The sequence below is a fragment of the Hydra viridissima genome, unplaced genomic scaffold, assembly GCF_058129835.1.
Source record: "Hydra viridissima isolate aposymbiotic clone 2 unplaced genomic scaffold, HvirCarnegie_v1 scaffold_12, whole genome shotgun sequence".
Lineage (NCBI taxonomy): Eukaryota > Metazoa > Cnidaria > Hydrozoa > Anthoathecata > Hydridae > Hydra > Hydra viridissima.
Window position 1 is genome coordinate 11,228,301 of NW_028324311.1, and position 25,356 is coordinate 11,253,656.

At 29.8% G+C, this 25,356-nt stretch overlaps 3 protein-coding genes and 1 pseudogene across 5 annotated transcripts; 2 read left to right on the plus strand and 2 right to left on the minus strand.

Annotated features, from left to right (window-relative positions):
• The first annotated feature begins 1,948 nt into the window (after nt 1–1,948).
• LOC145184500 (glutathione hydrolase 1 proenzyme-like) lies at nt 1,949–16,756 on the plus strand. 3 transcript variants are annotated; one of them, XM_090068212.1, is made up of 9 exons: nt 1,949–2,086; nt 4,978–5,155; nt 14,283–14,517; nt 14,710–14,902; nt 14,994–15,298; nt 15,424–15,563; nt 15,694–15,887; nt 16,001–16,241; nt 16,364–16,756. In XM_090068212.1, the coding sequence occupies exons 1-9, from the start codon at nt 2,079–2,081 to the stop codon at nt 16,631–16,633; spliced, it is 1,764 nt and encodes a 587-aa protein (XP_089924338.1). In that variant the 5' UTR covers nt 1,949–2,078; the 3' UTR covers nt 16,634–16,756. The 3 variants fall into 3 exon arrangements, with proteins under 3 accessions (XP_089924338.1, XP_089924339.1, XP_089924337.1); XM_090068213.1 differs by lacking the exon at nt 1,949–2,086 and adding an exon at nt 4,250–4,889; XM_090068211.1 differs by lacking the exon at nt 1,949–2,086 and adding an exon at nt 4,320–4,357.
• On the minus strand, nt 7,013–10,998 carry LOC149881269 (uncharacterized). The gene is made up of 2 exons (XM_090068210.1): nt 10,765–10,998; nt 7,013–9,589 (listed from the first exon to the last, which is right to left on the minus strand). The coding sequence occupies exon 2, from the start codon at nt 9,587–9,589 to the stop codon at nt 7,352–7,354; it is 2,238 nt and encodes a 745-aa protein (XP_089924336.1). The 5' UTR covers nt 10,765–10,998; the 3' UTR covers nt 7,013–7,351.
• A 42-nt stretch (nt 16,757–16,798) lies between the features above and the next one.
• On the minus strand, nt 16,799–17,855 carry LOC145193704 (uncharacterized). The gene has a single exon (XM_080071202.2). It carries the CDS (start codon nt 17,732–17,734, stop codon nt 16,799–16,801), a length of 936 nt encoding a protein of 311 aa, XP_079927328.2. The 5' UTR covers nt 17,735–17,855.
• Nucleotides 17,856–20,536: 2,681 nt separating this feature from the next.
• Nucleotides 20,537–21,321, plus strand: LOC149881270 (uncharacterized; annotated as a pseudogene).
• The last annotated feature ends 4,035 nt before the right edge of the window (nt 21,322–25,356 follow it).

The window sequence follows — 25,356 nt, forward strand, 5'->3', positions numbered from 1 at the left end:
ATTATATATTCTATTGGTGGAGCGGCTTGGGTCTCTTCTGCTATTTTTTACCAGTTAAATACATAGTCTCTCTAAAGTAAAAGGATCATTTTTCGATTCTCGAGATTTTACAATTCTATCAACGACCATATTGAAAAGTCTAATTAAAATGTTTATTCTTAAATTATACATTTTTACAATAGTATATATTTAAAAAGTAAAGATTACTTAATGATAAATTTAAAAAGTAATTGTTTCATTTTCTAACACAGGTGAATTTAGATGCCTTTTTTAAAGCTTTTAAAGTTTGTTTAAAAATTTATAAGTTTTTTTCTGAGATTTTTTTAAAAGTGTTTTACAAATTTTAACCTTTTTGTATATTATTAGCTTTTTAATTATTATTATTATTATTACTATTATTATTATTAATATTCTTATTATTATTATTAACATTATTATTATTAATATCATTATTATTATTATTATTATTATTATTATTATTATTATTATTATTATTATTATTATTATTATTATTATTATTATTAATATTACTATTATTATTATTATTATTATTATTATTAATATTACTATTATTATTATTATTATTATTATTATTATTATTATTATTATTATTATTATTATTATTATTACTATTATTATTATTATTATTATTATTATTATTATTATTATTATTATTATTATTATTATTATTATTATTATTATTATTATTATTATTATTATTATTATTATTATTATTATTGTTATTATTATTTTTTGTTTTCATTTCTCATAAGTTTTAGTCTAACGCAATGTAAAATGCATGACAAAATGAAAACTAAAATGTAACCTAAATTGTAAGCAAAAGTGTAAGTTGAAAATGCAAACCTGAATAAAAGTTTAAAATCTTGCAAAAAAACTTAATGAATTAAAAAATAAAATATTTTTTGAATGGTCCTCTTTTGAATTGTTTTGAATGGTTTTGCTAGGTATAATTGTCTTTTTATTTATTCTCCTCCTGCTTCGACAACATGGTAAAAAGGGTTGTATTGTAAAATCTCGAGAATTGAAAAATGGTCCTTTTACTTTGGAGAGACAATAGGCCGGGTGAATAAAAATGAGCAATTGCTTTTACTCAGTAATTGGTCAGCTTTACGTGAATAAAAACTTCAGCAGTTTGTCTCATATTTTTATTCACGTAAAGCTAAGCAATTTACTCAGTAATTGCTCAATTTTACGCGAATAAAAACTTAAGGAAAGTTGTTGAAGTTTCTATTCACGTAAAGCTGACCAATTACTGAGTAAAAGCAATTGCTCATTTTTATTCACCCGGCCTAATGTATTTAACTGTTACAAAATAACAGAAGAGACCCATGCTGCTCCACCAACAGAATATATAATAAAAAAGAGGTCTGTGGAGAGCACGCACCAATAAACTAACCATTAACAATAATTAAATTACAAATGTGCTTAAAAACCACGTCTTCCATTGACTATTAAAACTCTATTTGAAGCCTTTGTATCTATGCAAATATTACAATAAGACTTGTTAAGAAAACTTAAAATTAAGTATTAGATTCCCGCAACAATCACTAACGATCTTAACATTCAATCGGAATTATTTGTAATAAATATAGTTCCGATTGTATTCTTTGTTAGTTTGTGATTAAAAAGTTGTATGACGATAGCATTTAATGTAAGATTAGGAAGATTGTTGGGAACCTGAAAACCACGCATTGTTTGTGAATCGCTTTTTGTATGACATTATGCTACTTCCAAATGATAAAACACCTTCTTTTAAATATGTTATTTAATTCAGTTAACCATGCCTTTTTAAAAAAATTATTCGAGACCTATACCCCGTTGTTATTATTCTATTTGATCGTTACTATCTTAATAAAGGGTAAAATAACTCTTAATAAATGGTCTTTATAACTCACATAAAAAAAAAAAAAACAAAAAACAAATACTCTATATGTAGCTAATTATTTTCTACGAAGTTTTTGTGGTTTTTCGTTTTTACTGCGAAGTTGCGGTAACTTTTAAATAAAGCTCGCTGATTTCAACCGATTGCATTATTGCAGCTTTTTTTTTTTGCAGAGATGAAAGGGTAAATTACGATATTTTTTACTATATCTATAGCAATATCTAAGTTTATCTAAGCTTTGACATCTTTTTATTAACACAGATCTAATAAATTAGTCGCTTAGTGCATAAAGCAATTAACTCATCGCGTTCACTACTACAGGCCTATTCATCGCGCAACCGGACTTTTTTTACTGCAAAATTCCGTTATATATATATATATATATATATATATATATATATATATATATATATATATATATATATATATATATATATATATATATATAACTTTAATAAAATTTAATTTTTAAAAACTAAAAAATATTTTGAATGTACAAACTAATAATTTTTATTTTTTTTATTTCATAAAAAAAAAAAATTTTATTTCATAAAAAAAATAACCTAAAGTAATGAACAATGTAAATAAAATGCATTGAAATATTTTTTAATTCAAAACTTCACACATTTAGATTATTATAATTTTACCTATATAAGGCTTTACTGTCTGAAACACAAAAGAGATATTTTCTTACAATTAGAAAATGGTACCAAACCAAATAAAAAGTATCAGTTGAATTTTGTTTAAAAACAGCAACACAACTAAATTAAACTTTTATAAATTATTATAATATTTTTACAACCAGATCATTTAATGGAGGTTCTTTACCAGATCTTGGAGTGACAGTGGTAGAAATTTTTTTTTAAAAAAATGTTGCTCAGTATTATAAATTATGTTCTTCCATATCCAATAAATAACAGTCTGATGTTATCATAAGAAAATTACTTAAAGATTTTCTGTAAACACAATCTTTAATTATTTGAAAAATTATAAAACAAAAAAATGCCCATTAGTAAGAATTATCTGCTGGAATTTTTAATCCACCACAATTCAAAAAACTAGAAAATTGACTGTATTTCTAATAATAGAATGTTGTTTGATCTAAAAGTTCATATTCAATTCTTTCTTTATCATATTATGTAACATAACCAGCATTGTGGACAAGTGACAGCTTCTCATTGACATCTTCAGTAATAGAAGATTCCAGATCTTGCAAGTTATCAAGTATTTCACAACAGTCTTCAGACAACTTATATGGGGATAATGCACTGATGACCAGATTCCACATTAAAATTGTCAATGTCTACATTTAATTTCAAAAGTAAAGATGCATGTTTGATAAGTAATTTTCCAATGACCTGTTGAACATTCAGAAAATACCTCCAGAGTCTTGATGAAGTATACAATTTTCTTTTTCCAGGTGAACTGATGTAAGGTGAACCGAAAGAACATAATTTTGAGTAGTGTTAAGTAAATGTCAACATAAATCTACCAAGTCATAACAAGTTTGATGTGTACAAGTTGCATTGATGTGTATCTTGTGAACCTGACATTTTATGTGCCATATTATCAAGTGGAAGTTAAGTTGCTTCTACAAAGAGGCATTAATTTATGAATCAAGCATAGTTATATGCTCTTTTGTATATTTTTAATCATCAAGAGCATTATATAATTGTTTGAAAAATGATTCAACAAATCATTTTTGAAAAATGATGAAAAATATACAAAATAGCATACAACTATGTTTTATTTATAAATTTTATCTCCAATTATTTTTGGTGCCATAACTGAATTATGTTGCATAATTATTTCTTTTTTATTGTCCATTTTCATGGAACCTAAAAACTAAGGTAACTTATCAAACTTAGACCAGGTATCAACAGTATCATTCGATTGACTGTTAAACCAGAAACATTACACTTAACTCCATTATGAAATGTTTCAAAGCTAAGATTGCCACTTTAAGATATTATGGTAGTTCTTTGAGTTGGAACAGCAGTAAGAATCTGAGATAAGGATACTCCCAGCCAAAAAGATGGAGCATTTTTTGGTTGACGTTTTCGTCAAAGTACTGTAACTGTTTCAAAATTTGGAGGCTAGTGTAACTCACAGAAACAGCATTATTGGTAACAACTAAATTAGAGTTTGGAATAGCTTTTATCCATTTTTCACGCTCAACACTTTCACTTGGAAGTTGATAGACTGATGCTTTACTAGCTTCACTAGATATATATTTTTTTACTTTGGTAATTAGTGATAAGCATACACACAACATTTTTTGATTTGTTTATATGGCACGTAAACAAAACTAGAGTCGTACACTACAGCCGTAAAAAATAGGCCCGCACATAAAATTCCAGTTGACGACGAATAGACCTGTAGTAGAGAACTCCATGGATAAACTCCATAAAACAAGAAATTGAGAAATGTAATGGAACAATGTGATGAAACAATGTGAATTGTTTTTTAAAATTTTCTTTCGTTATGTAAAAAAATGTTATCGTTTAAGGGTGTTAATTTTTCACGAAAGTTGTGAAGAATATAAAAGTTGTGAAGAATATAAAAAGTTATGACCAAGTGTTTTGATACTTAAAGATTTTTTATAAAAATTCTAATCCACTGATTTGTACCCTGAATGGCCGAAATGGTGTCCGGGATAATATAAAGCATTGGGTTTTGCTTTTTTACTTTGATCTTGAAAAACAAAACTTCTTTTTATCGGACTAATAGAAGTTTGCAGTTAAATTATTGTTCGTTAGCAACGGTAAATATTGATATATAACATATTAAAATGTAAACCATTTTAAAAGTTGTTAAGGAACAATTCGAAATGTTCAAATAGAGAAAGGGAATAATGCATCTATCGTTTTAAATATAAGCACAAGAAAACTACACAACCATTTCTTTCATTAAAATAACTGGAAAATTCATTTCAAACTTAACAACGGAATTTCCAGTTGTTACGAATTTCACGTTTAAGAAAAATGTATGTTTTTTAATTGTCGTTTGTTCACTAATGATTTAACAGTAAATTAAAAGACTTTCCATATTAAAAAATCTGTCGTAAATTATAGGAGCAAGAAAAAGCGCAATGTAGTCATTGTAGCAGCAACTATCGTTGTTATTGCAGTTATTGTGATCGCAATTGCAGTTCCACTTTCCAATAGAAAAAAAAGCAATGCCTCAGTTGATTCAAGCTTTGTTTCTGGTGCTCAGACGTACTCAAAGGTCGCTGTTGCTGCAGACGCCCAGGTTTCTCTTTTTTTTGTGTGAGCCTTTGCATTTGCTTGAGGCCTAAAATTATATTATCAACGAAAGTCTTTAATGAGAAAAATTTGTTTTTTATGAAGAAAATTTCACAAAATTTTAAACTGTAAGGTTTATTTAAAACTGTTTGTAAATGGTTTAATGGTTTAATGGTTGTTTTAATCATTTTAATTATTTTAGGTTTATTAAGTAAGACTGTATTTTAGGTTTATTAAATAAGACTGGATGTAAATAAGACTGGGACTTAATGAGAATGGAGGAATGTGTGAGCACGTTTTATAATTTGGAGTGCTCTTTCTTTTGGCGGGCTTTTAATTTGGGGTTCGAAGTTTAATTATGGCGTAACGTTGTAGTTGTTTTTTTTTATTCTAAGAAATATATTAAGGTTTACACTTGTTCATTATTGATATAATTAACATTTATTAAAGTCCATAAATGTGGATTTTAAAAGCCGTTTAAAAAAATTTTCTCTTGCAGATTTTTAAAATTTTTCACAAACAAAATTTTTTCGCAGATGATGATATTGATTGCTAAAATTCAAAAACATTCAGCAGATCAAGAAATAAAAAGAACTTATCATCAAGGGTGTAAATTTATTTGCAGTGTTGTTAAAGCAAAAATTTTGTAAAAATTTTTAGACGCAAATTTTTACAGGGTTTCAGTATAAAATTGCGATAAAATCGCAAAACTTATTTTGTATCAAGACATTTTTCACAGAATTGCTACTCGATTAAAACCGATTTAATTTCATTAAAATAAATTTTAACTAACAACTTTATGTATAATGTTAAAAAATTTCACTCCGAAAACCTGGCTGTTTTAAACGCATAAATTTATGCGTTTAAAACAGCCAGGTTTTCGGAGTGAAATTTTTTAACATTATACTAACGATGTCATTATATGAAATATCTTAAATGCTGGAAACATACGCAATTGAAATAATTAACAACTTTAAATATAAAATTTCAAAAGAAACTTAAAATATTTTCAAATTTGAAGCTTACCAACCACACATATAACTTTACCCTTCTCAATGGGGCCTTCATCTCGATTAGTAAGTTTTGTGTATCTTATATCACCCTCTTTGTTATTTACAAGAAAAGCCCTGTTAAGTACAGATGTATCCCATTCAACAGAGACAGTTCCGTTGCGAGACCATTGTACAACAGCAAACTTAGACATTATGAATACTAAGACTTAAGTCAATTTAAAGATTACAAATAAATACATAATTTTGAAAAAATTTTGAAGCAAATTATAAGTTGCTATTAAATCTAATACCTCATTAGCAATGTATAGTTATAGATCTGTATTACATAAATTTATAGATGTATATTAATAAGACTTTAAGTATTTAAAAATTGTAACAACAAATAAGCAGTTAAATATATTGTAACCGAAATTGCAACGGTCTAGAAAGACAGTAGATTAAATGAAAATTATCCAATTTTAACCAGTACCATGCTTCTGAAATTTTTTTTTTGTTAATTCACCTCCCCAAGGCTGAGAAGGCCACTACAGATGAAGAGGCTACTTAATTGTGGTTATAACCCTCTCTCAACTCTATAACTCCAAAACACAAACCTTGATGAACAAGGCCGCTGCATGAAGAAACAAGTTGAGCGCGGTACTACCAGGGACATGGTGGGGATCGAACTTGGAACCTCTCGCTTATAAAGCGAGCGCTCTACCACAACACCACTACCGCTTAAAATAACAACACTCTAATTGTTGCTGTGTAGGAAAGTGAATAAAATGACCTAGGTAACCCTAAAAAAAAAACAGTAACCCAGTAGTTATAGAAAATGTAAATATTAACTTTATAAAATAAAAAAACAATTCTAAAGAAAAACAATATTTTTAAACCAGAAGTTTTTACAAAATTGACAAGCCAACATAAACTGTTGAAGGTTACATGTAATTTTTTATCACAAATATAAAATGCAACAGTTTAAAAAAAAAAAATAACAATTCACCAAAAAAAAATTACAGTTCACCAAAAAAAATTATAGTTAACAAAAAAAAATTGCAGTTTACCAAAAAAAGAACAGTTCACCAAAAAAAAATTATGTAAACAGCTCACAAACAAAAATTACAATGTTACAAACAAATCATCATGCAAAGATAAAAAGCAATAATAATACAAATAATAATATTATGCAAAGAATAATTATAGAAGAGTTAAAAAGGGCATAAATCAGGAATACTAACAACACAATCTTCAACCAAAAAAGCTTTTTGTATAATTTGCTCTGCAAAAATTATAGATAGACATTCTGCATAAGTATACATAAAAATATGCTTAGCTGCTTTCGGACTTGTTTTTAAAAATCTAACACAAGCAAAAACATTCATCTCAAAGATAAAGAAATATTCAATACTACAAAATGATCCACAAGTAAGTTTAACAAGTGAGTCACAATGACGAACATTCTTATGACGAATATGGTAAATGTTTTTGGCAATAGAAACTTTGTAATATTTTTGAATTTCAAAAATATGCTTACCTAAATAATGCTCAAAAAACAGTTTCTCACAATAAGGAATATTATAATTACAGCCTTTATCTAAGACTTTAATTGAGCCAATAATAACTCCTTTAAAATTAAAATTATAAGAAAATAACATGTCATCCAAAAAGTCAATGCAATCTTCGTCTATAATATTAGAATGAGAAGCTTGAATGTTACATGTAGTTAAATATGAAAATCGATCTATTACTTGAGTAGATATATCTTGAGTACCATTTAAAAGAGATAAAATAATGCCATTAAAATTTTCAAACTGATGACAAGAATAAGATAATAAAGGCCCCCATAGACGAGCACATGAGGGAAGATGAAGTAATTGGTGCACATTATAAGACATATTCTCTCTACCATACAAACCAGGAAATTCGTAAACAAATCGATTAATTAATAATGTGGCTTCATTAACAACACTTTCAGATAATACCTTATTATTTAACATAAAAACAACATTAGATAAAAGAATAAAATGATCAAAAAACTGCGGAAGCAAAATATCACATAAAATAACAGGACCATAAAAAACTAAAAAATTAAAAAACTCAACACCTTTCCAATGCTTTATGCAACTTAATGATCGTGGAGTCCGCCTTATATTGCTTGGCACACTAATTACAGATAACCGATTATTTATAACAGTACAGTGTCTACGAATAGAAAAAATAGAACCAGAATAACAACTATCAAACCAGAAAGAAAACATAGCTTTCATAACACCAAGCTCTATACAGTGCAAATTATCAACAACTGTTCCATTTACACAATCAAAATTAGGCAATCTTACTAATGGTGAAATATCTAAAAACCCTTCAACCACATTAACACAAAAAAAATCTGTATTGCTTCTACAATTCATAGTAACATCAGAAAATGGATAAGTCATACAAGACCCCCTGCCTTTTGGAACTCTTTCCCCTCTAGAAGAACACCAATGACAACCATTATAACCATTAAATTGCCTACGACAAAAAACCAGAGCTCTTGCAATTGTATCACATGAAAAAATAGATACATGAAAAAAAACACGAACATTATTAGATAAGAGTATACCATTAGTGGATAGGTTAGTAAAAATATCAACAAAAGGAGATAAAAATAATTGTATATTTGGTTTTTTAAAACCCGACCAGAGACCAAAAAACAAAATATTAGTAATTTGCAATGAATATGGAAAACTATGAATGGATGCTAGCAAAGGCCACAAGGACCACTTTGATGATTTGAAAATGGGAACTCCATCAGTATTAACAACAAGTCTAATTGTTGCTTGCCCATTTTCTTCAAGATCTGCTAAATGTATCCAATTGTTATCGCAAGTATTTTTAAGCTGTTTGTTTATGTTTAAAATATGAAAAAAATTGCATTTCTTATGAAGATAGGATGATGTAAAATATTTCAAACATTTTGGACACTGCTTATTAAGACTTAAAGCAACTTCACAAACATCACAAAAAAAAACTTTTTCATATAACTCTTTTTCCTTCTTAAAAAACTTCAAAAACAAATATTTAGATGTAGGCAAAACACTGTGTGGCAATAAAATAGTTAAGAGAGTTAACAACGCCTCTAAGGCTTCGTAGGACAAATTAAAGCGCAAAACAAAAGTCATTATGCATAAACATGCATTAGAGACATTTATCTTTGCCCCAGGATACAGAGGTGGACTCTCTGAACTTTCATTTTCATCAAACTCATCATTGATTGTTTCATTTTTTGGTTCATCTAAGTCAGATAAATGATCCATAAATTCATCGTCAATAGAATTATTGTCATCAGAGGTGCTCTCATTCTGTTGTTGAGCACAGTTAACTTTTGACATCCTCCATTGTGTTGTTCTTGGAATACTTACTTCGCCTGATTGCCATTTCTTGTAGCGACCAATTCTAGGCATCTAAAATAAAAGAGGCAAGCAGGCAAAATTAAACTTTAGTTAAACAAGATTAACATCAGAAAGAGAACAAGAGAAACGATTGTACTAAACCTAATTGTGCTTAAATAACAATGATGCTTATTTAACAGCTAGTTCTTTAGTATATACAATACAAACTATACTTTTATTTGATGAAAATTTTTTTATCAAGTGTATGATGTATATATAAATATCAAATGCATATATATGTTAAATGAAGGTGTTTAAGCGGTATAAAATTTTATAATTTTATTTAAATTTTATAATTATTCAGAAAATTTAATATTCTTTTGAAAACTATAAAACTTACAAAATATCTATTCTGATGAGTCTTAATTGATGAAATTTTCTGATGTCTTAATTGATGAAACACAGTGTAAAATGAAATAAGTTTGATAAATGATTTTTACTAATTTATTATTGCTATGTTCTTTTAAGAACATTGAGCCCTCTATTTTAAGAATACATTTAAAATTATTCGGATATATACGTGTATATATATATACGTATGTATATATATATACGTATGTATATATATATATATATATATATATATATATATATATATATATATATAAATACATATATATATATATATATATATATATATATATATGTAAATACATATATATATATATATATATATATATATATATATATATATATATATATATATATATATATATATATATATATATGTGTGTATATATATATATATATATATTTTGAAATTATAAGGACCCCTTAAAATATTTTTTATTCCAAAAAAATTTTAAACCTAGTGTTTTTGTATTAAATAGAACACATTTAGGGGGTGGGAACAAATTATTTTCAAAAATGCTGTTTTTGGGACACCCTAATACACACACACACACACACACACACACACACACACAGATATATATATATATATATATATATATATATATATATATATATATATATATATATATATATATATATATATATGTATATATATATATATATATATATATATATATATATATATATATATATATATATATATATATAAATCAATCATTATCTATTATGTTCAATAATCTACAATAAAGAAATTTATAATAATAAATTTTTGTGAAATTATAAAGTTGAATATGAACTCGCTTTAATAAAAATGAACATACTGAACAACATACCTGTGGTTTTGGAAATTGAGTAGAACTTAAAATAATAGAAACTGAAACTGTGGATATAAAAAAACAACGTTTACTTTATTACAGAAATTGGAAAAAAATTTTCAAGATGTTATATCTGTCAAATTTCAAAAAAGTTATGTTAGCAAAAGTTATATCAATATTGAGTTATGAAACCCGCGGCGTTTTCGATTATTGAAAATCAGCGCTAAATTTCCACTCAGGTTTTAGATCACTGGAAATAAAATGACGTTTTTTGTTAAACTTCCAGTGAACTTCCAGCGAAGTCGTAAAATTTGCGGAAAACCCAGCGAACTCGGTGAATTTCCAGTGATCTTTTACATTTCCAGTGATCTTTTACATTTCCAGTGAACTTTCACTGGAAGTTCGCTGGGTTTTTTTGTAAGGGAAGAGTTCTATTTTAATAAACTTTAGAACAATTTATACAAAAAATTTTATTTTAATCGTTATTAATCGTAAAGAATCGAAAAACCAAACTGCAGTGCTTAATGTTCGGAAGCACAGAAGGGTTTGAGGAGGTTTTGACAATAGAAGGGTCAAAACAAAAAAAACACCATAAATTATCTTATAAAAAATAAACATGCTATAAACTAAAATAAAGTATTCTGTGGTCAAGGAATTCGAACTTGAAGCGTTTAAAACTACCTTCATGCACATATTTACCCAAGTACACTCGTAAACGCGAACAATTTTGCACGCGCAAACATTATTTTTAAATAGGAATTTAACCTCTTTTAGACGCGTTTTTTTCAGGAACCACATATTTTTTAACAAATCATGTATTTCGCGAATATTTTGAGATACTAAACTTACGGACAAAACAAAGGTGGATGTTTTAAGATATTGAAAACAGCTAAATCTATTGTAAATTAGAATATAAGCATTTGATGTAATAGTTATTTTTAAAGTAAAAAAACTCCAAAATCCGGTCCGGAGATATCCTTTGATAGATAAGTTTTTCTCTAAACCTCACGTAAATGTGTTTTTTCCTCAAAGGAAGCATTGTTTAAGTAAAAGACTTTGTAAAAAACTTCATACTTTTCATTTTTTAAACAAAATACGACTATCGACATTTAGAGTAGAAAGTGCAAGACGACTTTTGTACAAGAGCTTCATGTATTAAGGCTTCTATTTCAGTGAGATTTCGTATGAAAAATCGTTTGCTGATTTAACTCTAAAGATTGTTGTGATTGTACAAAAAACACTATAAAAGCGCTATAAACGAAAATTAAAATTTTCAAATGTGAGACCATTATTGTTGCCTTCTGAAAGGATGTTGCCAGGTGGAAGCATCAGTCATGAGAAAATTTGTGGGAAGCAGAAGAGCATAAAAGAAGAACAGCGATGACGAATGCATCTTTCTTCTTTCCAATCATCAGAAGATTTCTCCATGAGTTGTCTCAAACAAGCAGCAAGACTGTTTAAGACAACTCATGGAGAAATCTTCTGATGATTAGAAAGACACGTTGAGAAAAGAGAACCAGAAGAATGAGTTCTGCACTAGTTCGGCCAGTCGTTTTCAACGCATTCTGAAAAATGGAGGGAGAAACATCCTTATAATCAATAAGAAGCTTGATGAACTCCCGATCATTCAGAGGTGCGTCTGCTGGAATGGGACAATTAATCCAAACTTTAATGTAAACCAAGGGTAAAAAGACAGCGAATTCCGCAATTGATCTTTCTTCACGCTAAGTCAGCTTGAATTGATGACGGAAGAGATAAATCTCCATGATGATATTATTTTAGGCATTTACCTTGCATAATGATGAGCTCCCGGAACACGAAAATACATCCCAAAGAGAGGAATTCCTCCCAGAAACTTAAGATTGAGAGTCAAAATTTCTAAAGTAATCTTCACGTGGCAAATATCTTGAACTGCTTTTCATTCGACTTCTTCTTTTAATTGCTTGAGATTTTGTTCCAGTCAAACATCGTAGCATATACTAAATTCTGGCTGTCTTATTTCTGGCCAAAACGTCTTAAGGCGCTTGTGCACAACCGGTGGAGTTGTACAACCCTCAAATGTCTTTTTGAAGACTTCTGCACATATTACCTCAAATATATGATGTTTGCACGCTAACCAAAGCAGCTTCTTGCTCAATTTCTTTTCAATAGCACATGTTCCATTGATGTGGCTTGTGTTCGCCATAGTTGTGTTGAACGAAATCGCAGAGATCTTTTCTGTCAACCACCAATCCTTTAAAATATTTGCAACCGCCTCTGAAACAAGTTTCCCTGTTCCTTGTTTAACTTTTGGCATATCCAAAAGCTTCTCAACACCTTATCCAGAGATGAGGATAGCACATGGTATTCCTTCTTTGGACTACCATCTATTGCAGGAAGTAACTTCCCATGTAAATAGACTACCAGTGGACCATCAACTTGGAAGCTTTCTTTGAAATCAGCTGCTTTTTTGGATGGACGTTTTTTTCTGGCTCTTTGCACGTTACTACTTGACAAAGCAATATCTTTTCCTTCTCCATCACCAACTCTCGTCACAGCAAGGGTGTGAACTGCCTGTCTATCACTTATTCCTGTGTGATCAAGAGCAGACCTATGGCGAAACAATATCCATAGCTTTCAAAGCGATTTCATCGGCACTGGAAAGAATTGGTTGTCTTCTTCCTTCTCTGAACAATTACTGCTGCTTAGTACTGAGAGGTCAGCGTGGCTATGGATTACAGCATCATTTTTTCCCTTTTCCTGTGCAAGTCTTCCAAGCAACCTTTTTTTCCTCTTTTGAACTCGCTGTTCTTTCTTTGTCAATTTTTTGTCTTCAGTTCCATTACCATTTTGCGTTTAGTTCGCTGGTCATGCAAGAAAAGTTGTCCCGTAAAGCATTTGTTCTTCTGAATTGTACCCGCCGTTGTATGTGCAAGAACTCGTTCAAAAAGTTTTTGAGATGGTTCACCAATTAAATAAACAACAGTTTTCAACCTAGAAGTCATAACTAAATGAATGATATTTATATAGCCGCAACACTTGATCTTATAAAACTTAATTTTTCATTAGGGATGTAAAAAGTTAATTCACAGTAACTCAATAAAAGTTAAGGAACTCATTTAAGTGCACCATTCATCAACTTCCCATCTTTTTTTAGATACATTTTTAGATCCTTTTAAGTAAAAGTAACTTTTAGTTTTATAAATTTCATTTAAACTGAATTATTTTTTGTTCTTATATCATTATTTTCATTTCAATAAGTAAGACTGACAATCATTCTTATTGAGAATCATTTTCAGTTGAGCGGAGTAGCAAAAACTTCATGCCGGAAACTTTTTGAGGGTTGTTTTGTAAAAAACTTCATGCCGGTAACTTTTTGTTTTATAAAAAATAAACTTGTTGTTTTGATGAAAGTTTTCCTCTTGATTGGAGGTTTTTTCTTTAACTAAGGTAGGAGGAGAGAGTTGTTATAAAATGCTGTTGACGTTGACTTAGACGTCCTGACATAGACGTTTTAATTTTTTTGTTCTTTATTTATAACTTATCTGTTTTACTAGGTTTGCTCGGAGATAGGTAGAGACATTCTACAAAAGAACGGCACCGCTGTTGATTCTGCCGTAGCGACGTTATTTTGCATTGGGTTGTTCAACATGGAAAGTTGTGGTATAGGTGGAGGAGGGTTCATGAATGTTTATTTAAAAAAAGAAAACAAAAGTATTATCTATGATTTTCGTGAGACGGCACCTGCAGCAGCAAATGAAAGCATGTTCTTAAATTCATCCTCAGTTTTTGGTAAGTTGCAATTGTAGATTTAGTTGCCCTTATTCGTTTTCATGAAAGAATCGACCTGAAGAATGCGGGCTCGACCATCTTGGTTGGTGTAAATGCTTTAAATGAGGAAATGGTCTTCAATGAAGAGAACGTTTTATTTTTTAAACAGTAGTTATGAAAGTTGATCAACTATTAGCTTTTTTTTTTTTTCAGGTGGGTTAGCCATCGGAGTTCCGGGAAACGTGAAAGGATTATACTATGTCTGGCAAAAACACGGTATACTTCCCTGGCCAGATTTGGTGCAACCGACAATAGATATTGCCAAAAAGGGCTTCACCATTACAAAGTCTGCAGGAGGTTCTATAGAAAGCTTAAAAGAGGTTTTGGCTAAAAGCGCTGGCTTTAGGTAATATAACATTTAAGTGTTTGCGCATTTTTTCGATGTTCTTAGTAACTCATTCTCATTCGTCCTCATAAAATCTGTTTCTTTCACTCAGAGAGCTTCTAATGAAGAAAGACGGAAGTTGGTATAAAACTGGCGAGACACTTAAAAACCCGCAGTTGGCGGCTACTCTTGAAATCATTAGAGATAAACCACATGATTTTTACAACGGATCTTTAGCTAAACAAATCGTAAAAGATGTACAGGATGCAGGAGGAATAATAACTCTTGAAGATTTGATGAACTATACGGTTGCAGAAAGGGAGCCTTTGATTAATGTAATCAAGGGTAAAAAGTATCTATTTATGCCGCCACCAAGCAGCGCTTCTGTTATTGCAATGACTTTGAATATTCTAAACGGTAATTCGATTATCTTCTTCTTTTTAATTTAGACTCCTATCCCAAATGAAAAGACTTTCGAAGCGATCTTTCTAAAAAGCTAATGGTAACGTCATCGATATTCTTGCTTTTCATTTGATTTTTAGGCTACAACTATTCAGCCAAAGACTACGCAACAACCGAACAAAAAATATCAATTACACATACATTTATTGAAGCATTAAAGTTTGCATTTGCCAGAAGGCCTTTGTTAGGCGACCCGACTTTCGAAGCTAACGTTTCAAATGTATGATGAAAGTTGATTGAAAACGTTGTAAAATTTAAACTTGTTTTACACATTTTTCACAATCAAACTTTTTGTTAAAATAGAAGTCATTCAACATGTTTGCATGTTTAAAATTTTTTTACTTCCATAGGTAATAGACGCCATGTTTAATCAAACATTTGCTGAAATCCTACGTAAAAAGATAAATCTCACCTCCGTACTTCCTAACGAGACATACTACGGTGGGTACTATTCACAAGAACAAATGCCTTACGGGACATCCCATGTGTCAATACTTTCAGAAAATGGTGACGCAGTAGCGGCAACTGATACTATCAATTATGAGTATATGGAACTTCATTTTCTCATTTTATGATTATTTCTTTATCAAATGTTTTTTTACGTATGACTTTTCATAACTGCGTATTCTGATTTGTTTAACGCTATTAAAATTTTAGCTATGGAGGAGGTGTGCGCTCAAACATCACTGGAATCATATACAACAATCAAATGGATGATTTTTCAACTCCTGGTAAAGCTAACACTTGGGGCTATCTTCCGGCCAAAGCTAATTATATTAAACCTGGTAAACGTCCTCTCTCATCGATGAGTCCTACAATAGTCCTTGATTCAAATGACGACGTAATCATGGTTGTAGGAGGGTCGGGTGGCTCAAGAATTATTTCAGGGACTGGACTGGTAAATAAACTTTCACAAAGATCTTTCTGGTTTATTAATGCGGGTTTAATAATGCAGGTTCGTTTATTTTAAGAACTGCTGATTTTTTTTACTGTTGTTGTTTCTTTTGTTTCTTTATTTAGACACTGTTTCGCAAAATGTTTTTGGAAATGGACTTGGGGTCAGCAATTAATGAGAACCGCGTTCATACTCATCTTTTGCCTAATGAAGTCTACGTGACCAAGGATTATCCCATTTCAAAAGAAATGATAGCTGGTTTAGAAAAGCTTGGACACAAGATGGTCATGTCTGAGTTAGGCGTTGCAGTACAAGCAGTATACAGAGATAAAGCCGGAGGAACAATAAGCGCAATGTCGGATCCAAGGAAAGGGGGGGTTTCTAGTGGATTTTAAAACATTTAAAGATTTTTTGTTCACCCGTTTCAAGTTTTAACTGTTTTATAGATATTTTTTAAAACAATTTACAAATATCGAATAGTAAAAGTTTTTAGATAAAAGATTTATAGTAATCTAAAATCTACTTAATTGGAAAAGTGTAAAAAGTTGCGGTGCACAGGGTTATTTGCAGCAAGTAGAAAGGTTTAACTCGCCATACCAATTCGGCCATTGACCACAAGAACCATGGCATTTAATCGAACTGCTTCCGAAAACTGATTCCTTGATCCAAGGCGGTGAAAAGTTGAACATGCTAATAGAGCGCAAATGTCCCCTAATCATTTGAAATCCGATTGGGCAATCTCCATTTGCTAAAATACAGTAACTTCCTTTAGGCCATTCCGTTTTTTTTAATGCTTCATAAGCGGCTTTAATTTCCAATAGTTGCTGTTGGTTTTGTTGAACTTTTTTTTGAAGTTCTTCGTTGCTTTGATGTAACTTTTGAAAAAAATCTTTTTGAAGAGTTGAAGCTGCGTTCTTCGTTTGACTTATGAACTCCAAATGCTTTTGCTCAATAACTTTTATTGCGTCCGAAGTTTTTTTATCAAGCGTCGCTGTTAAACTACGGTTATAAGAACTTAAAGCGTTGACAAATGTATTAATTTCATTATCGATATTGGCTCTTCCTTCCTCTATTACGTTTAGCAACTGCTTGATTCGAGCAAGTTCTGTTTTACCTACACTTGAAATATTTTCAATTTTTGTTAACAATGTCTTTACTGCTACGTCGATAGATACTACTAAGTCGTTTATTATTTGTCTTACTTCAGACTCCTCTTTGTTTTGATAAGCTTTTAGTTGGTTGCTATAGTTCTCCTCTCTCTCCAGTAATTTCTTTTCGTTGACTTTAGTTTTGTTTAAAGTCAAAATGTTTTCCCATATCTGTTCCAATCGTCTTTCAATTTGTTGAACGCGTTGGTCTACATTTTTATTGTCTGGATTTCTGTTCAATGCACTCCTCAATTTACAGAGCAAAGATTCGACTTCCCCTTCACAACTGTCTGATGTGTTGTAGGAATCAATTAGAGCAAAAATTGTTATAGCAATCAGAAATAACATATCACTGGTACTACTTTAGCTCAGTAAACAAACAGAAAAAATGTTTGAAAATGTGAACACTGACTACTGCCACATATCAACTTGAGCAAACAATTTAATCTATTTCTGCTTTAACCTTCGATAAAATGCCAACTTACTCTCTAGGGTATGTTTTTATACAATTCTCTTTAATTTTTAGGGACCTGGAAAGAAGTAGTTGAAACAAAACATCGTAAGAAAATAAAACGCTTCTAAAAGAAAAACATCTGAAAAACAATATTTAAGCAGTTGCTAAGATATTGAAATAAACATTAAGGGGGTGAAATCATGAAAAACAATTCGCATGCTAAATTGTTTTCTATTTTTTAAAAACGATTTTCTGAAAGAAAAAGAGTCACAAAGAAATCCAACTTAAAGTGTCCATGATCGGAATAAGCTTAAATGTGAATGATCGGAAGAACTTTTTCTTGAATGTTATAAAAAAACTTAAACAAAAAGTTTTAACTTAAAGTTTTTTTTGTAACGCAGCCTGGTTTTGTCATGAAGTTTCACATATATATCAGTTTTATACAAGAAGATTTTTTTTATTTTCTGATTTTACTGAAATTTGAACATTACACAATCAAAGTTCAGTTTCATGAGGTGATTAACCAATCAAAGTTCAGTTTCATGAGGTAATTAACCAAAGTAAAGTTGAATCATTTGTGATTGGTTCTGGTTTTGATACTTTAACAAGAAATTTAGTTAGGGATGAAAAGTTTTCATTTTCATTATGATCATGAAATGTTCATCAAGAAGAAAAATAATCATAAGAGGATAAAATCTTAACACTGATTTGTCAAATTATCAAACTTTTTTAGTTTTACTTGTCATGAAAAGTTGAAAATATTCTCTTGACAAAAATCATAGAGTCATTGGTCAGTTTTTGAACTGTTGAACATGTAACTATGGTAGTTTTATTGTAATATAGTGGTGTTATACTAATAAGTATTTTCTTATGTTTGATTTTTCTCCACAAACGGGTAGCTTCTTCCCTAACAGCTGTAAGATGCCTAAAGTCCCTAACAGTTGTAAGATGCCTAAAGTCATCTTACAACTGTTAGGGAAGAAGCTACCCGCCAAATACTTTCTTCTAACAATATAAAAAAAGTCTGTTAGAAAATAAAAGAAGCCCCAGTTTTATTTTGGAAAACAATATTAACTCTGTGCCCATAGAATGCGTACAGTGGAACTTGATGAAACTCGAAATTAATTGTCATTAAAGACATCTAGATCAATCTGGTCCGTGAAATATTTTAAAAGTAACTTTCATTGTCTAAATCATTATAAGAAGAGAAATTTGTGAGCAATACTAAACGGATGTTTAAAATTACTTAATTTACTATACGAGAACGCTTTGATAAAATTTGATGACTGCTGATATAAATACCCTGAACTATTTACATTTTAGAAAACACTCACGAATTAGTAGTAAAAACCGAAAAATTCGCCTCAATAGGATCACGTTCTAGTCTCAACAACGTGAATATACAAGAAACAACGTGAATATACAAGAAACAACGTGAATATATGAGAAACAGGAGTAAACCTAGAAAAAGTTAGGGGCAATCACTATCATTTAAATTGCTGAGTAAAAAAGGCAATAATAAAGCCAAACCTACTATTATTTGAAGAGTTAAACAAATAAAGAGGTCTTCTGGTATAGGGAGTTTTGTCACGTGACATTTTATCGCGGAAAAAAAATATATAGTACGTTTTTGAAAAACTTCGTCCAAAAAACGCAACAAATGATTTTATGTAGGTGTCGAAGAATAAAAACCCACCCATGAAAATAAGTAGTGTATACGTATATATAGATATTATTTTTTTTAGAAAAGGTTGCACTACAATAATTTTTTTTGGGGACGTCGTTTTGCTTTAGAATTGATAAAGTTATTTAATTTTAAATGTTTCAGTTTTGTTTATATTAAAGTAAATTAAGCTAATTCTTTCGTCCCCACATAAAAATAGGTTCTGCAACTATTTTTTTATTATGTCAATCAGTTTTTTTCTTTTTTTTTGATAGTCGAATAGGGTAGTTTTTTTGTTTTCTTAGTGCAGATTTTTAAAATTTCCCCCTGTCTTTAGATATTTTTGAGTGCGATAGGTAGTGCGAGTGCGATAAGGTAAATTTGCCGTTTCTCTCTAACTACTCTAAAAATTTTTGCTTTTGTTGAACTATATTTTTTGAGAGCTGAGAATTTATTACAAATTTTTACTTACATTACTCTAAAAGCAGGTTTACTTTTTGTTGTTGATGTTGTTTTTGCTAACCAATTAGTTTATCAATAATTCATATTTACAACTGACAATTTCCTTTTTATTCAATTTACCTAATTTTTAAGTTTTATATATGTTAATAATATATATATATATATATATATATATATATATATATATATATATATATATATATATATATATATATATATATATATATATATATATTATAAGTAAATAACATATATTATAAGTAAAAGTCTTTGAAATAATATATTTATATATTTGTTTGAAATGATGGACTGAAAATCTATATTTATGTAGATAAAATGGTCAATGAAAGTATTTATGATTGGTATTTGACATTAAAAGATACATCTTATGATGCAATATATCGTAGATATTGCGTGGATTTTAATGTGAAACTGTTCTGCTGCAAGAAAGCTTTAGCTAAAAAGATAAATAGATGGTTGACACCATCAGAAAATTAAAGAAACAACGAATATAACAAATTAGCATTGTTATTATTTCTTAATTAGAATGTTAGAATTGTTAGAATTTCTTAATGCTTGGCCTAACCCTAATAATTTATTAAAAGCAATTAAAGAAGATATCTCAAATCTTGTATTCATAGCTGAAGTTCGTGCATTAGGTATTATTGAAAAACTACTTACTGGTCCAATGTGGCGAACTATCGAATCACTTGATAGTATTTTATTTTTAAGCCCCTACCTACTTCTCTTGAAAATTAGACTTTCGTCTCTTTGTATGGATGCATCTTCTTTATTGTTTGCGAATGGAAAAATTTTTGAGGATAACAATCTTCTTCATCAAGATAAGGTTTACACCAAACTGTTTGAATGCACTCAAAATAATGAGTTTAATTCTTTAATATAACAAAATAACAGTTCTTGTTAATTTGGAGCGTCAGTGTGCTGATCAGTTACCAGGTGGTAAATATTGGAACCCATCTATATCAGTTTCCAAACCTGCTTTTAATGTCCCTGTCACTAACAAAGCATCAGAAAGTGACTTTGCTATTTTGGATTCAACGGTTCGCACAAAACCCAAGGCAAATGTTCAAACTATCCAGGCTCTGACAATGTGGTCTCAGAACCAAACATTAGAATGGCTAAATAATAAAGCAGATGAAGAAAGAAAACAATTACTTGAATATTCAAGAACTAAAGTAACAATGATGAAAAACAAATACGATGAAAGAAAAGAAGCCTTTAAAAAAGATAAAGCTTCAGCACCTTCTAGCAAAGCAAGAAGAAAAAAATAGAGAAAAAATTAAACAATAACAAAAAAAAGTTGCAGCTTGTAATGATTTACTAAAATTATATTAAAATTATACTAAAATTTTACTAAAAATTATACTAAAAATCAAAGCTGCCCGCCATCCTCTAATTTTTTTTAATGTTAGGTTACTCTTATCTTTAGGCTAAAATTGAAATAAGAAAAATATATTTTAAAAATATTTTTATTATCAAAATGCAATTCAAACTTCAGGGTATACTTTTTCAGTAAATTTACCGATATAACGTCAGCGAAGTTTTGAATGAATTTTGAAAATTGAAATTTTTGAGAAATTTCAACTAGAGTGGAAGCTTATAAGGTGTCCAGATATTGGTTTTATATATAAAATTTTTTTTTTTTTTCGTTCATGTTCAAGGGTGGCCCACGGGCCCTAAACTTTTTAATTGTGATGATTTTTATCGATTTTTAAGAAATTTCAACGCCCGTGGGCCACCCTAAAACAATGGGGAAAAAAAAAATCATCAGTAAACTCAGAATGAGTAATAGAAACAAATAAAAATGCACTCTTAATAAAACTTTTTATGTAAAAATTCTGAATGAACCTGAAAAAATTAGGAAAACCGAATATTTTGCTTTTTCAATCATTTTCTTTTGTAATTTCAATCATTTTCTTATGATTACATTTTTATCATTTTTTACAGCTAAACCATCAAAAGTTTTAAATATCATACCACAATATTGCATTTTATATATAAATTTGAGAAAATATTTCCTACATAAATATGTAAAACAATTTAAAAACATGTATGACAAACGGGCGCTACTCACACTTTCTCTCCTCTCTCTCTCCCCCCCCCCCCCTATTGACTCAGGGACTGGAGAACAGTAGTTCATTGCTATTTATGATCTTCTAGAGAATTATGGTCTCACTAACCAAGTACAATATATCTGTTTTGATACCACTGCATTAAACACTGGAAGGCTCCAAGGTGTAAATACCAGAATGTCAGAAAAGTTAGGACGGCAACTTCTTCTCCTTGCCTGCCGACACCATGTTCTGGAGCGTCATATTATTCACTTCTGTAAGATGTACCCAAGTAGTAAATCTACAGGACCAGATAACCAGCTGTTCAAAAAAATCAAGTCAGCCTGGAATGATTTAGAGAAATATATATACTGCCCCTGAAGAGGATTGAAAATCCACCTGAAACCTGGATAAACCAACAGTAACAGGAATCTGAACAGTTCTACAGAGATTTAATTAACAATAAGACATACAAGAAGGTAAAATGAATCATTCATTCTAGTACATTATTTTGCTGTTAACTATTTTTGCATGTATTTTAATGTTTAAAAACAAAAATTAATAAAATACAGGATGGGAAATCAAGAAAAGATTACCAGGAGTTAGTTGAGCTCTCTTTGATGATTGTTACTAAGAAGGAGAGGTTCAGGTTTTATATGCCTGGACCTGTACACCATGCCAGGTTCATGGCTAAAGCCTTGTACTATCTGAAAATGTACCTTTTATAGGATATAAAAGTACTATCTGAAAATGTACTCTTTTATAGGATATTAAAGCCCTCTGGGAAATGAAGAGCTTTATGGAAACAAATCTTCCTGGAGCTACTGAAGTAGTCCGATCAATGTCAAAGCATGACTGCTACTTAAGTCCAGTTCTAGTTGTGTTTGCTTTAGCTGATAAGAATTACCCTGATAGAGACGAGTTATCTCAGAAACTCTATAGTACTCATTTGGACAGACCCAATGTCTTCAAACTGGAGCGTATTGAAGTAGATAAGAAGGCTCTTCACTCACTAGACTCACTTCACCCAAGATCAGCCTCCATCCCTAGCATCTCTTGTTACTGAGCAATCTTGGCTAATCTTTGATAAGATTGTTCATGGGAAGAGGGAAGTGCAGTGGCTTAAAACCCCTTCACAGTTCTGGGAGCAGAATGATTTTTATCTAGAGTTTGAGACAACTAAGCATGGGAATTTCGGCCTTCGAAATCGACGAAATTAAACGAAATTCGTGTTTCAATTTCGTATCGAAATTTATATTGAATTTCGAAAGACGAAATTTTTAAACATTACAAATTCACGAATTTCGAAATTAAAACTTATGTTTAATTTCGTGTCAATTTCGTTACTTTCAATGACCCGAAATTATACGAAATTTTTTCGCGAAATTAAACAATCCAAAAAATCGAAATTTCGTTCTCAATTTCGATCCGAAATTGAAACACGAATTTCGTTTAATTTCGTCGATTTCGAAGGCCGAAATTCCCATGCTTAGAGACAACCATCAAATTTCTAGATGTAGTCAATGATTCTTCTGAGAGAGCTATCAAATTGGTTTAGGAGCTTATTATGAAATCCAATAAGGAGGAAAAGAGGCAAAATATGTTATTGTTTAACCATGTCTACAAGAGAAGTAAACAAGGATCCAAGAAGAACGATCTTGCAGCAAATGCTACTTCCAGCATTATTTGACTTTTTAGTCAACAAAACTGTACCATGATCAACAAAAAAAAGGATTTTTTTAAAATATTTTCTCAAATTTATATATAAAATGCAATATTGTGGTATGATATTTAAAACTTTTGATGGTTTAGCTGTAAAAAATGATAAAAATGTAATCATAAGAAAATGATTGAAATTACAAAAGAAAATGATTGAAAAAGCAAAATATTCGGTTTTCCTAATTTTTTCAGGTTCATTCAGAATTTTTACATAAAAAGTTTTATTAAGAGTGCATTTTTATTTGTTTCTATTACTCATTCTGAGTTTACTGATGATTTTTTTTTTCCCCATTGTTTTAGGGTGGCCCACGGGCGTTGAAATTTCTTAAAAATCGATAAAAATCATCACAATTAAAAAGTTTAGGGCCCGTGGGCCACCCTTGAACATGAACGAAAAAAAAAAAAAAATTTTATATATAAAACCAATATCTGGGCACCTTATAATCTTCCACTCTAGTTGAAATTTTACAATGACCTATTTTTGAACCACCCTAATGATTAGCTTTACGTAAACTTATCTCATTTTTCTATCGTTTTGTGAAATCAGTCTTTAATTGGAAATCCATTCTGAAATAATTGCTAAAATAATTGCTGTTAATCATATCCGTTTTTTTTTTTTGCAACTTATTTTTCTTTTTTTTTTGAAAAAACAAAAAAGATTTGTAATCAGGATCAAATTATCTATCGTTTTTTTTTCTGTTATTCAGAAGAGCCGACGTGAAAGACCTCAATATTTTAATTACTGAGTCTTAGATCCAATTAACTTATATAAATATTAAAACCAACAGTACAATGGGTTCTTATCGAATATGATAGAGAAACAAATCATCTATCGAATGTGTTTTTTTATTAAAAAATGTTTTGATTTTCATTGTGTAAATTTTGATTATTAAGTGTCCGGTCATACACGACGGTCATACACAACGAACGGTATAACCCGATTTTACTCTTTAAATTATATTTTCAAAAAATAAACTTTAAAAAAGCGTAGAAACATGTTTTGACCATTTTTAAACAAAAAAAAATGGTGATCAAAATTTTGAATTAGGTTATTTTCTCTTTATCTTTGGATTGATCACCCTCAAAAATGGTCAGATACCAAATCTCAGCCAATACCTCTAAAATATCCATAATGGAGAACAAGACACTTCTTTTATCTGACAAAAATTCAAGCCCATGAGATTTGGGCGATTCCTGGAATTAAAGAATGTGTAACCCATTGTAAAAAAACAGAAAATTTGTCATCGCCATTTTAAAATCAAAAAATGACTATTAAAAAACTTTTACTTTTGTTATTTTCTTTACATATTTAAAGTCAGCACCCTAAAAAGTGGTTAGGTACAAACCATTTTTTAGGGTTTTAAAAAATGGTTAGGTACTAACCATTTTTTAGGGTGCTGACTCCAAATTTTTGAGTTATTCAAAAAAAGGTGATGCTATAAAATCCATCATGGCAGACGTGAACAAAAAACATGGCATTTTAGGCTAGGTTTCAAAACATCATAACTTTTGAACCATTTGGAGTTGGGAGCTCAAATTTTGCATTTTTTCATGTTTCATTGATAGGTACCACTGGTTAAAATTTAATAAAAGTCTGAGG

Coding starts and splice junctions, on each gene's coding strand:
- LOC149881269 (XM_090068210.1), bottom strand. CDS start 9,589: ATGCCTAGAATTGGTCGCTACAAGAAATGGCAATCAGGCGAAGTAAGT.
- LOC145193704 (XM_080071202.2), bottom strand. CDS start 17,734: ATGTTATTTCTGATTGCTATAACAATTTTTGCTCTAATTGATTCCTAC.
- LOC145184500 (XM_090068211.1), top strand. CDS start 4,335: ATGGAACAATGTGATGAAACAAT. Junction 5,156..14,282: donor CTGTTGCTGCAGACGCCCAG/GTTTCTCTTTTT, acceptor CTGTTTTACTAG/GTTTGCTCGGAGATAGGTAG. Junction 15,888..16,000: donor ACTGATACTATCAATTATGA/GTATATGGAACT, acceptor TTAAAATTTTAG/CTATGGAGGAGGTGTGCGCT.